Source organism: Hyla sarda, chromosome 2, assembly GCF_029499605.1.
Source record: "Hyla sarda isolate aHylSar1 chromosome 2, aHylSar1.hap1, whole genome shotgun sequence".
In the NCBI taxonomy this organism is placed as follows: domain Eukaryota; kingdom Metazoa; phylum Chordata; class Amphibia; order Anura; family Hylidae; genus Hyla; species Hyla sarda.
The window spans coordinates 8223327-8237201 of NC_079190.1; the positions used below are offsets into that span (position 1 = coordinate 8223327).

General features: G+C 46.2%; 2 protein-coding genes across 2 annotated transcripts in view; one reads left to right on the forward strand and one right to left on the reverse strand.

Annotated features, from left to right (window-relative positions):
• Nucleotides 1–879: 879 nt before the first annotated feature.
• LOC130357315 (putative gustatory receptor clone PTE01) lies at nt 880–1824 on the forward strand. Its single transcript, XM_056559997.1, has one exon. It carries the CDS (start codon nt 880–882, stop codon nt 1822–1824), a length of 945 nt encoding a protein of 314 aa, XP_056415972.1.
• A 2426-nt stretch (nt 1825–4250) lies between these two features.
• The window catches only part of PGM2L1 (phosphoglucomutase 2 like 1), a 43758-nt gene continuing 34133 nt past the window's right edge, over nt 4251–13875 (reverse strand). The window contains exon 14 of the mRNA XM_056561077.1: nt 4251–13383. Within this exon, the coding sequence (XP_056417052.1) occupies nt 13281–13383 (103 nt within the window). The 3' untranslated portion in view covers nt 4251–13280. The remainder of the gene's footprint in view (nt 13384–13875) is intronic.

The window sequence follows — 13875 nt, forward strand, 5'->3', positions numbered from 1 at the left end:
GGTCAGTTTTAGGTGGGTAATGTTCTACTTCTCTTTGTTTCATAGTACTTCTAACCCCCGTATAGTATGGTAAGTATTTGGGTGGTGTAGGGGGTTATTGTGTGGTTGGTCAGTTTGATGTTGCAGCCACGACCACAAATTTAGTTCACATCTCTCTATGGAACATTGGGATCAGTTCAAACAAGAACTATACTGTGATAGCTGAGCCCTCTAAGCAAAAAGATTTCAAACATTCTCTTGTTTTCTGTAGAAAGCTAAATGTTTTTGATATGTTAGTTGTGGGTCTGGTGCTTGTGCATGCCGATATTAGTAACGGGAGCAAGGCCCCTGTTGGTCATTTTCATTTAGGTGTCATTTAACAGCCAGTTGCCTTGGAGCCTTCTGCTTGAGTCATGATGGATACTTTGATGCTGTAGGGTTTTGCCTTAGTGTCCAAAGTTTGGGGTTAGAGAGGACCTTGTGTGCCTCGCTTTGTCACCATCGTGGGGCATTAGCATGACGTTGCAGAAGAACCACACAGCACTGGTAGGACAGGAAGAAGCAGTCCAAAGGGAGAACAGGGCAGAGGACAGACCAGTAGTCTAAGCCTTGGCAGCCTAGGTGGAGGCTAGGATAGGTCAGGTTTTTGGAGCCAAGTAGTCTACAGCTGGATCCCTGTGTGAGGTCTAATTTTGGGGGTATTGATATTCTGGGCAGAGTCGCCAGTAAGCTATAGCCTGCTGGAAGGTAAAGGTGTCACTATCCCCCAATAAGAACACTTTATACCTTACTATTTAAGTTTTTATGACGTGTACCATAATTCTACTATATATCTATATCTTAACCTCATCAGATCTGACTTAACAAGTCAAGTATTAAAGTTGGGAACAAAGAACCAAAATGGAAAATGCATCTTTAATCAAAACCAATTTTCACCTCTTGGGACTCCTGGAGATGGAAGGTCATCGGTTCCTCTACTACGTCTTATCTTTGGTTCTATTCCTCACCACCATAGCCTTGAGCTGCTTCATTGTGTACGTAGTGCTGACTGAGGAGAGCCTTCATAAACCCATGTTCATCCTCATATCTAATCTGCTCTGCAACGGGATGTTTGGAAACTGCTTATTCTTCCCAAAGTTATTGATAGATCTGGTGACATCTTCGGAGACTATCTCCCGTAATGATTGTCTTGTTCAGTCTCTGAGTATCTCACTCTTTGCCTACTATGAAACCTTGACCTTCACCATCATGGCGTATGACCAGTACCTGGCTGTGTGTCATCCCTTACAATACATCACTATGATGACCAACAAGAAAACTGCCCAGCTTCTGGCCACATCCCTAATAATCTCCTTCACCATCAATTTGGTGGCCACTCTTCTGACCGTGAGAGTTCCTCTATGTGGGACGCAGATAAAAAATATTTTCTGTGACAACATGTCTATGTTTATTTTGGCCTGCACAGACACCTCCATTAACAACACCTATGGGGCAGTTGTCACTGTCGCCTTGTTCCTCTTCTCCTTGACCGTAATTGTTTTTTCATATATTCAGATCTATCACATTTGCCGTAAGTTGTCGCCGGCGTCCAGTAAGAAGGCCAGACACACCCTGGTCACGCATCTCATCAACTTCTCAATCTTTCTAATTGGATTCCTATTTATCATCATCCGTCACAGAGTGGGTGACGTCAATCTCCCAATAAGCGGCCATGTCCTGCTGTCCGCACCCAGCCTGGTGCTACCGCCACTTCTCAACCCGATGGTGTATGGGGTAAGGACCAACGCTCTAAGGGTGAAGATGATTAAACGACTGAAGGAGATAAACAAGTGGAGACATTTTTAATTAAAGATCTTATTTTAATCAAAAAAGTATCAGATTAAAAAAAAATTATTATTTACTATAAATTAATTTTTTAATTTATAAAATGTTGGAATTTGTACCATTGGTTCGTGATTGTCATGAAGCTGTACTGCAAAAAATATATATAAAAACACTGTAAATAAGACCTTTGTAATAAAAATTTTATTTTTATATAACTTTTTTTTCCCGCATACGGGGCTATAGGAGGGCTCATTTTTTGTGCCATGATCTGTAGTTTTATCGGTACTATTTCTATTTTGATGGGACTTTTTGATCAGTTCTTTATGGTATACAGAATTACCAAAATACTCAATTCTGGACTTTTTTTTTAAATTTATTTTTTATCACATATGCCATTGACCATACAGTTTAATTAGCCTTATGCTTTTTATAGTTTGGGGCAATGTGATACCCCATATGTTTATCTCTGTTTACATTTTTTTATAGGAAGAAGGGGGGGGGGATTCAAACATTAGGGAAAGGGTTAAATCACATTTACTAATTTATTTTTTTTACACTTTTTATTACATGCAATCCTTAGATTGCATACACTGAACAATGCTATGCCATAGCATAGCATTGATCAGTGTTATCAGCGCTCCATTGCTCCAGCCTGCCATGGCTGACTGAAGGCTTAGATTACCGATCGGAAGCAGGTAAAAGCCCTCCCACTGTCCTTTCAGCTGTTCGGGACATCCAGATTTCACCCTGGTGGTCCTGAACAGCCCGCTCAGCTAGCCGGGATTACTTTTTTTCCCGTTTTAGACGCCGCAACCAACTTTGATTACAGCATATAAAGGGTTAACACCCTATTCACAATGCCCGACCTATTACTCCACTGCTACGATCTGAGGAGAGTTGGAAGGTCTCCAATAAACCTTAGACAGTTTGAACGGTCCCCGTCCCCCCCCCCCCCCCAAACTAGACAGGTTCTGATGACTGTTCACTAATGTGTATGGCGACTTTAAGACGCATTGTAGCTAAAGGAGATATCCAGTGGTGAAAAACTTATCCCCTATCCTAAGGATAGGGGATAAGTTTGAGATTGCAGGGGGTCCGACCGCTGGGGCCCCCTGCAATCTCTCTCTACGGGGGCCAGGCTCTCCGGCCACATAGCGGGTGTCGACCACCGCACGAAGCGGCGGCAGACACGCCCCCTCAATACATCGCTATGGCAGCGCTCCGGCTCCGAAGGCAGCGCTTCGGCTCTGCCATAGAGTTGTATTGAGGGGGCGTGCTGGCCGCCGCTTCGTGCAGGGGTAGACACGCCCCCTTCCCCCGGGCTGTCGGGGCCCCGTACAGGAGATCGTAGGGGGGGCCCCAGCGGTCAGGCCCCCCGCGATCTGCAACTTACCACTGGATATCTCCTTTAAAGGGGGTACTCCAGTGGAAAACTTTTTTTTTTAAATCAACTGATGCCAGAAAGTTAAACAGATTTGTAAATTACTTCTATTAAAAAATCTTTACCCTTCCAGTACTTTTTAGCAACTGTATGCTACAGAGGAAATTCTTTTCTTTCTGAACTTCTTTTTTGTCTTGTCCACAGTGCTCTCTGCTGACACCTCTGTCCGTGTCAGGAACTGTCCAGAGCAGGAGAGGTTTGCTATGGGGATTTTCTCCTGCTCTGGACAGTTCCTGATATGGGCATCAGGTGTCAGCAGAGAGCACTGTGGACAAGACAAAAAAAAAAAGAAATTCAAAAAGAAAACAATTTCCTCTGTAGCATAGAGCTGCTAAAAAGTACTGGAAGGGTAAAGATTTTTTTAATAGAAGTCATTTACAAATCTGTTTAACTTTCTGGCACCAGTGGATTTAAAAAAAAAAAAAAAAAATTTCCACTGGAGTACCCCTTTAAGGACTCAAAAGATCCAACACAGAGCCCTGCGCTGGACTGTTTTTCTTAACCCTGCTCCCACGACATGTGTCCTCTCCCACCCTTTCCCGCAAACATTTAGCCAAAGCTTTTAGAAATAGTACCGCACTCACCACCCGCGCGATCTCGGCTGCGGCACTACAGACATCCGATGCATGGAGAGAACTTTGCTCGGTGCCGGATGACTGGCGACGCGGGCCGGAGGGTGGTGACACCACGGTCCGCTCGTGATGTCATGACCACGCCCCCTCAATGCAAGTTTATGGGAGGGGGCGTGACAGCAGTCACGCCCCCTCCCATAGACTTGCATTGAGGGGGCATGGCTGTGAAGTCACAAGCCTCTGTCTGATCACCCCCCCGTGATCAGACATCTTATCCTTTGGATAGGGGATAAGATGCCTAGGGGCGGAGTACCCCTTTAATGGTGAATGAACTTTCCACCATGACTGACGCCAGCGGGAACTCAACCCCCAGGATGCTTTAATACACTTAAAGCCTTCACAAGAATTGTACAAAGTCTGATCATAACCACACACAATATTATAACCAGTTTATTTCAATACCAGTTACACAATAGGTCACAACACAATACAAAAAAAATACAATTTGCTTACAGCAACAGAATTCTGTAGAAAATCAAGAAACATCAATATTCTGAGGTAAACACAGAAAATTGAAAGTGAAACGAAAGTCTATACAGCCGTAGCTTCCTGTATGATAAGCCTTTAAACTGGAGATCTGGTCATGTGACGCTTAGTGTGATCTTTCCGGATTAGAAGAACATGGCTGCTTCTTTCCAGAAGAGAACGGCCATGTTGTTTCTACATCTCACCACCATTAAAGCTTAATCATCAGAATAACTGTGTATAGTGGGTAGACTGGGATTATTACCCCCCCCCCCCCCACACCCAAGAATGACAGATCTTCTCCTGTTTAACACGAAAAGAACTGGGATACGTCCAACTAAACAAGATTGTCTTCACGTGAAAAGCCCAAAAAGGTCGTAGAAACGAGACTTGGGCTTCTAGTTCTATTGATGGAAATCTTTGGACACAACCTTCTATATAGGTCTCAAAAAATTAATTGGTCACAGAAAACCACTAGAAAGAACCATCTCAAGTAGGAATGTCCCAAACCATTTTTTTAAGACAGAGTACGAGAACGATACCTTTTTAAGTACTCGCCAATACCAATTATCGATACTTTTTTTCTGTCATGTGACAGAATTTTTTTTTATGGGAAAAAAGGGGTGTTTTTATTAGAGGAAGGGATTTAAAAAATATATATTTTATTTTATTTAAAAGGGGGGGGGGGATTCAAACTTTATTAGGGAAGGGGTTAATTCAAATGTATTCTTTATTTATTTTTACACTTTTTTTTTTTTTTTTTTAAGTCTTCCACAGGGCATTATTACATGCAATATGTAGATTGCATACACTGATCAATACTATGCCATAGCTTAGCATTGACCAGTGTTATCGGCGCTCCTTTACTACTGCCTGCCATGGCTGGCAGCAGTAAAAGGAGCAACGACTGGACGGCACGGTAAGGGACCTCTGGCCGTCCTCACACCACGGTGATCCCGATCAGCCTCCCTGAGCTAACTGGCAGTTAACTTCAGGACTTTTAGACGCCACGATCAGCTATGACGCGCGCTCAGCTGCTGGGCGCGCTGCATAGTTCGGCAACTCCGTAATACTTGCCGGGGCAGGGGTCCCGGCGGATTAGGTATCGGGGATAAGTACTTGTGCAAATGTCCAGTATCGGTCCTGATACCAGAATCGGGACATCCCTAATCTCAAGTCAAAGTGTTTTCAGTGAAATCATAAAAGGATTCCAAAAATACTTCAGATAAACGAGGACGATCCTTGAGAAAACACTGGAAATCTGCAGATTGTGAACACGTCAACATTCTTGGCAAGTATCCATGTTATCCTTCAACTAATAAAAATAATCAAAGACCTCTGACCACTGTTGCAGTCAGAGAGTTACTTGGACATGGCCAATCTCCAATTGTCTACAACTTAAGCGTTTATTTTTTTTGGTGATACACAAGACACTTTAGGCTTCCAAATGGATGTTCGTGTCCAACTAGAGAGGAGCCTTCTCCTGGTTTTCCCCCTGGTGACTATTTCTGCCCTTTCTAAACTGGCCACATACATGTTGAGATCCGATATCATGGTTTGTCAACTAGATGGTTGGGCCTATTGGTTTTTGTGGTTGGAGGGTAAAGTAAAGTGGTCAACCTCTAATTGTCTACAACTTTTTCTTCTATAGTCATCAAGCTCCAAGCAAGCCACTACTAGCTACCTAACCAGAACCAGTCTCTGACCAAGTGTTTTTTGACTAAGCCACAGCTGGGCTTAAAGGGGTACTCCGCCCCTAGACATCTTATACCTTATCCAAAGGATAGGGGATAAGATGCCTTATTGCGGGGGATCCCCGCTATCTCGGCTGCGGCAACCCAGACATCTGGTGCACGGAGCATACTTTGCTCCGTGCCGGATGACTGACGATGTGGAGGCTTGTGACAGTCACGCCCCCCGCTCGTGACATCATGGCCACGCCTCCTCAATGCAAGTCTATGGAAGGGGGTGTGACGCAGTCACACCCCCTCCCATAGACTTGCATTGAGGGGGCGTGGCCGTGATGTCACGAGTGGGCATGGCTGACATCACGAGCCTCTGGCGCTGCACCCGATGCTCTAAACAAATGCCGGGTGCAACAGGGAGATTGCGAGGGTCCCCAGTGGCGGGACCCCCATGATCAGACATCTTATCCCCTATCCTTTGGATAGGGGATAAGATGTCTAGTGGCGGAGTACTCCTTTAAGAGGTTCTGGGTACTCAAGATCCAAACGCTATTCCATAACTAAATGGAACCAGTGTCCAATTCTTCTAAGTGGTTGTCTCTGATCAAGTCTCTTCTGTCCAAGCCGAAAAAATTTCAGACTAATGTAAAAGAGGATTGAGAAAACACAAAAAGGAACTTCAGGAGATGGGGAACCACATTATTATCAGAGATTACACCCACCAACTGGCCTTCGAGTTGGAAAAAAAAAAAAGTCTCCAAGAATTGGGGTAAACGGGAAGAGAGACTTGTGGGGGCATAAATCCTAAGCAGAATGTAAAATGTTTTGCCGGTAGCACCTTACACATTCTAATCACTGTATAAGAAACATTGATAAACGAGACCAAATAAATTATAGCAACAAAGCAAAAAGCCAAAATACAAGTAACCACAAAATAATAATAAAGCATCGAACAGCTCCGAACCTCGAACCGTGAATATGAAGGACTTTACTGCAGTCCCGGTTCTGGGAGCTTTCCCCTTAAAAACAAGCAAGCAATAACCGTGCCTAACCTATAGGACCGGTCTATATATTTACGTACATATAGGGCCCTCTTGTGCGTTATACAATAAGCTTTCTTATCTTCTACAGTCGTTTCCCCTAAACTTTTTGTGACCCGATACTCCAGGGTCGTAACACTTGAAAGGAAACCTCTGATGATGCCAAAGCAATGACGTGGACGAGTGGTAAAACCTCTAGATCTGCAGATCCAAGACATTGGTAAGATGTTCTACCAAATCGGAACTAGTGGGCACAACCCATCCCTCTGAACGGCCAAATATAGGAAATATTTTTTTTATCAACTGGTGCCAGAAAGTAAAACAAATTTGTAAATTACTTCTATTTAAAAATCTTAATCCTTCCAGTACTTATCAGCTGATGTATACTCCACAGGAAGTTCTTTTCTTTTTGAATTTCCTTTCTGTCTGACCACAGTGCTCTCTGCCGACACCTCTTTCCATTTCAGGAACTGTCCAGAGCAGAAGCAAATCCCCATAGCAAACCTCTCCTGCTCTGTACAGTTCCTTCAGCAGAGAGCACTGTTTCAGACAGAAAATAAATTCAAAAAGAAAAGCACTTCCTGTTTAGCATACAGCAGCTGATAAGTACTGGAAGGGTTAAGATTTTTAAATAGAAGTCATTTACAAATCTGTTTAACTTTGTCACGTTGATTTACAAAAAAAATTATTTCTAGGGGAGTACCCCTTTAAGATTTCCAAATGGATTTTCGTGGCCAACGTGATATACTGGGGGTGAAGCGAAGCCTTTGCTTGGTTCTTAACCTGGGTGACAGCCCCTAGTATTTCTGCCCTTTCCAAACAGGCCATATTCATCTCGGGCTCAGATCAGACTTCAGGTTTGTGGTTGTAGGGTAAAGTAAGATGGTAAATCTCCAATAGTCCCTAATAATCCCCTACAGCCTAAAGAGGTTCTTGGGTGGTCTTCAAGCTCCAAACCAGTAAGATGTTCTAACAAAACTGAACTAGCTGGCTCACTCATCTATTGACCCCCCCTAGACTGCAAACATAGGGAAGGTGTAGAGTATATAGAAAGTAGGAATTCCCTACCTTCACTCAAGAGCCTTCAAAAGGAAACATGGACACTTTAGGTTTCCAGATGGACTTCAGGTGCCAACGAGCTACACAGGGGAGTAAAGGAGCCTTCGCCTGGTTCCTCAACTGGGTGACAGCCCCTAGTATTTCTGCCCAATTCCAATTGGCAACATACATCGGGATCATACCTCAGGTTGGTCGGCTAGATGGTTGGGCTCAGAGTTTTTGTGGTAGGAGGGTTAAGTAAGGCCATCAATCACCAATTGTCTACAACTTCAGAGGTTCTTGGGTAGTCAACAAGCTCCAAACAAGCCACTACTTAATACCAGCGTCCAGATCTCTGCTTCGATATTATTCAAACATAGGTCATCAACACAGGTAAAAGAAGGGTAAGAAGGGGTCAGGGCATTTTGGTAGCACATATAGCATATGAACTTGGGGGGTGGCTCTGTGTTGTCCAGACATCTAATCGAGGCACATTGTAACATCCCCTCTGCAGTAGAAATAATCTATCACAGCGACCCCTAGAGGACGGTGCATCACTATATAGTGTTCCATTGCAGGACAGACAAGAGCAGTGCAATAAGACTTAGTGCAATATGGGTCACCCCTGGGCATTACATTCAGACCGCGGGGTGGGGGCATTATCGATCACAGTGCAACAAGCTTCAATAGAAACACATGGAGCCCGGACACTTCCCTGCACGGCTAACCCAGTGGTCAGCGACTAAGCATGAGGCCACCAAGAAAACGCTAGATGGCTGCGCAGGGCAGTGCCGAGAAGATTCTCCATCAAGGACATTGAGACGTCATCCACCCGAGCCCCCATCTGAAGACCCAACTGGTCACAGTACACAGGTCACACATACATCTAATGTTCAGCTATGTTCTCCAATTACATCAAGAGCTGCACCCAAATCCTTTCAACTACCACTAGGGACCTGTTGTGCTGAGGAGCAGAGCGTGAATAGCTTGGCTGTGCCCCCACAATGCTCTGGAGGTGACTGGTGTATGAGGGGACTGTGAATGCAGCTCTGGAGGTGACTGGTGTATGAGGGGACTGTGAATGCAGCTCTGGAGGTGACTGGAGTATAAATGACACCTTGGTGGTCACATCAGACTCAGCTGTTGAACACTTGATGTAGCGGTGATCTGTAGTACGGTGGAGTGGCCCCTCGGGGTGGAGTGGCCCCTCGGGGTGGAGTGACGCAGCAGCTTTATACTCTGTAGTGGTTCAGCCTGTGAATACAGAGCGGGGGGGGGGGGGGGATATAAAGTGCAGAGAATTGGCTATAACAGCGTCTACGTCACTTCACCTTTAAGACGTCCCGTACAATTCTCTTCCACCGAATCCTCAGATTATGGATGATAGAGAAGAGAGGGACACAGAGCGACAAAACCGCAGCACAATATACACAGAGAAACGGGCGGAACAAAGGGAAAGTGCAGACACGGAATCTCCGCTTAATGCTCAGTCCTGGGACTTCATTATAAAAACCTCTTCATGATTTCCTTGCTGTCAGTGACTGGAAACACTTACTATACTGAGCCCGAAAAACTGCTCCCATACACAGCTGAGTGTTTGTGACAATGTATCAGTGCGAGCTAAACCTGGCAACAACGCAAAACCTTTATTGCATTGCTGTCAGTGAATGGAAAAAAAACACAACTACTCTACATCCAGCTGAGGGTGTGCTGCAAGGTAAAGAGCTTAAAGGGGTACTCCGCCCCTAGACCACTTATCCTCTATCCAAAAGATAGGGGATAAGATGTCTGATCACGTGGGACCCGCCGCTGGGGATCCCGCGATCTCCCTGCTGCACCCGGCGTTCGTTTAGAGAGTCGGGTGCAGCGCCGGAGGCTCGTGATGTCACGAGGGGGCGTGGTGAGGGGGCGTGGCCGTGACTTTTCAAGCCTCTGCCCGGCATCGCCAGTCACCCGGCACGGAGCGAAGTTGGCTCCGTGCACCGGTTGTCTGGGGTGCCGCAGCAGAATAGGGGATAAGTGGTCTAAGGGCAGAGTACCCCTTTAAAACACCCAGACTGATACATTTTATGTACATGGTAAACTATGGGCTAGGTCAGGGCAGGGTTATCTTAAGATAAGATGTGACTGAATGCAGCTTTGGAGGTGACTGGAATATAAAGGGACAGTGAATGCAGCTGTGGATGTGACTGGAGTATAAGAGTGTAGCTCTAGATGTGCATGGACTATGAAGGGGACTATGTAGTGCTGGATGTGACTGAAGACTGTAAATGCAGCTCTTGAGGTGACTGAAGTATAAAGGGACTGTGAATGCAGCTCTGGAGGTGACTGTAGTATGAGGGGATTGTGAATGCAGTCTTGAGGGTGCCTGGATAATAAGACAGGACTGTGAATGCAGCTCTGGAAGTGACTGGAGAATAATGTTTGACTGAATGCAGCTCTGGAGGTGACTGGAGAATAAGACAGGACTGTGAATGCAGCTGTGGAAGTGACTGGAGAATAAGACAGGACTGTGAATGCAGCTGTGGAAGTGGCTGGAGAATAAGCCAGGACTGTGAATGCAGCTCTGGAAGTGACTGGAGAATAAGACAGGATTGTGAATGCAGCTCTGGAGGTGACTGGAGAATAAGACAGGACTGTGAATGCAGCTCTGGAAGTGACTGGAGAATAAGACAGGACTGTGAATGCAGCTCTGGAAGTGACTGGAGAATAAGCCATAACTGTGAATGCAGCTCTGGAAGTGACTGGAGAATAATGTTTGACTGAAAGCAGTTCTGGAGGTGACTGGAGAATAACAGGACTGTGAATACAGCTCTGGAGGTGTCTGGAGAATAAGACAGGACTGTGAATGCAGCTCTGGAGGTGTCTGGAGAATAAGACAGGACTGTGAATGCAGCTCTGGAGGTGTCTGGAGAATAAGACAGGACTGTGAATACAGCTCTGTAGGTGTCTGGAGAATAAGATAGGACTGTGAATGCAGCTCTGGAGGTGTCTGGAGAATAAGATAGGACTGTAACTACAGCTCTGGAGGTGTCTGGAGAATATGATAGGACTGTGAATGCAGCTCTGGAGGTGTCTGGAGAATATGATAGGACTGTGAATGCAGCTCTGGAGGTGTCTGGAGAATAAGACAGGACTGTGAATGCAGCTCTGGAGGTGACTGGAGAATAAGACAGGACTGTGAATGCAGCTCTGGAGGTGTCTGGAGAATATGATAGGACTGTGAATGCAGCTCTGGAGGTGTCTGGAGAATAAGATAGGACTGTGAATGCAGCTCTGGAGGTGTCTGGAGAATATGATAGGACTGTGAATGCAGCTCTGGAGGTGTCTGGAGAATAAGACAGGACTGTGAATACAGCTCTGTAGGTGTCTGGAGAATAAGATAGGACTGTGAATGCAGCTCTGGAGGTGTCTGGAGAATAAGATAGGACTGTAACTACAGCTCTGGAGGTGTCTGGAGAATATGATAGGACTGTGAATGCAGCTCTGGAGGTGTCTGGAGAATATGATAGGACTGTGAATGCAGCTCTGGAGGTGTCTGGAGAATAAGACAGGACTGTGAATGCAGCTCTGGAGGTGACTGGAGAATAAGACAGGACTGTGAATGCAGCTCTGGAGGTGTCTGGAGAATATGATAGGACTGTGAATGCAGCTCTGGAGGTGTCTGGAGAATAAGATAGGACTGTGAATGCAGCTCTGGAGGTGACTGGAGAATAATGTTTGACTGAATGCAGCTCCATGTGTGACTGGTCTTTAAGGGGTCTGTGATTGGAGAATAAGACATGACTGTGAATGTATACAGAGGCTGATTTCAGACTGGCCCAGTTCACTGACAGCAAGTAGAAATCTTGAAAATGGTCACAAATAAAGTTATATTCGAAAGTTGTAGAACTTTTTTTAGGCAGTGATGAAACTTTATTCATACAGAACGTTCATTAAGAAGACTGACAACGTCTGGTCAATCTCTTAAAAGGATCTTCAGTATTGGAAAAGTATTGGAAACGTTTCAGATTGCGGGGGGTCCGACCGCTGGGTCCCCCCCGCCCAGATAGAGTGTAGACCACAGCGCTATGGCAGAGCCGCAGATTGCTGAAGGCAGCGCTCCCGCTCTCCCATAGAGTTGTATTGAGAGGGCGTGTCGTCCGCTGCTTCGTGCGGTGGTCAACACGCCCCCTTCCCGCAGACTGCCAGGGCCCCGTACAGGAGATTGCGGGGGGGGGGGGGGGGGGGGTGGCTTGGGGGCCCAGCGGTAACCCCCCCCCCCCCCCCTCCACGATCTGAAACTTATCCCCTATCCTTAGGATAGGGGATACGTTTTCCAATACTGGAGATCTCCTTTAGAGTCTAGATCACTGATTTCCAAGCTGAGGGGGAAACTACAACTCCCAGCATGCCCTGACAACCACAGGCTGGAAGTCGTAGTTCTGCAAATGCTTGAGAGCCCCAGGTTGGAGAACAGCGATTTAGAGTAATGGAGTGGTGCGGACCTACCCCACGAGCAGCGGGCACCAGGGGTAGACTTACCCACCGCTCCTATAATAACTGGCATCGCTTCCCGACCATTACCTCAATAAGACTAAACAAAATACTAAAAAGAGCAAAGAAAAGTTCTACTACTGTGCAAGAATCTCAGAGCAGCATAACAAAAAACTAAAAAAATAACATAACAGCCACGAGACGCGGCCAGAAGACCCAGCCACGGCGCCGATCTTCAGGGGTAAAGGTAATAAGTTAACACAAACAGCAAAAACAGAACAAAACAACATAAACAGAACAAAACAAAACAAAACATAAAAAACAACTCAAGTTTTTTTTTCCCTCCTCTACATGTCCAAGAACCGAGCCTCTCCAATCCCTGATAGGACTCAACAGAAGCTCCGCCCTCACCTAGGCCGGCCCCCTGTGAATGGCGGACCTGTGAATGGCGAGCTCTGAAGACATGGAAGGTTATTTGGTTGAAAGCCGACAAACCGAACATAAACAAAATAACAGATAAACCTTGAATTGAAAGGAGAGGAACGTGTACGATCCCTTTAAGAAACTCATTCGATGCATCGCAGCATCCCACAATGCTTTGCGGCAGGATCACACAAAGATAGGAGTTTCGCATTGAATACGTCCGGACAGTTATACATTATTTTTCCGCCATTTTTGGAGACCTCCGGGGCTGGAGTCCTCATGGCGCCCTCCAGATCAGGCCGTTCTTGCTGGGCTCCAGGAACTCCTCCACCAGGGCCTGTATTACCTTCTGCAGCTCCCCCTCCAGGAATAACCGGTCCCTGCAGAAACAAGGAGACGTCACTGGGGGGCACTGCCAACGCGGCTAGACATATTATCAATAATTAAGGTGAAGGCCTATGGGGCAACTAATGACCCATAATGGTCCAGGGAGAAACGAAAAATCCACTATGGTTTAGGGAGCAACAAAAGCCACAAGGGCCCTTTATGGCCACCAGGAGAGCCACAAGGGCCCTTTATGGCCACCAGGAGAGCCACAAGGGCCCACAATGGCCACCAGGAGAGCCACAAGGGCCCACAATGGCCACCAGGAAGAGCCAACAAGGGCCAACGATGGCCAGAGGAAGAGCCAACAAGGGCCCACAATGGCCACCAGGAAGAGCCCACGATGACCACCAGAAAGAGCCAACAAGGGCCCACGATGGCCACAGGAAGAGCCAACAAGGGCCCACAATGGCCACCAGGAAGAGCCAACAAGGGCCCACAATGGCCACCAGGAGAGCCAACAAGGGCCCACAATGGCCACCAGGAGA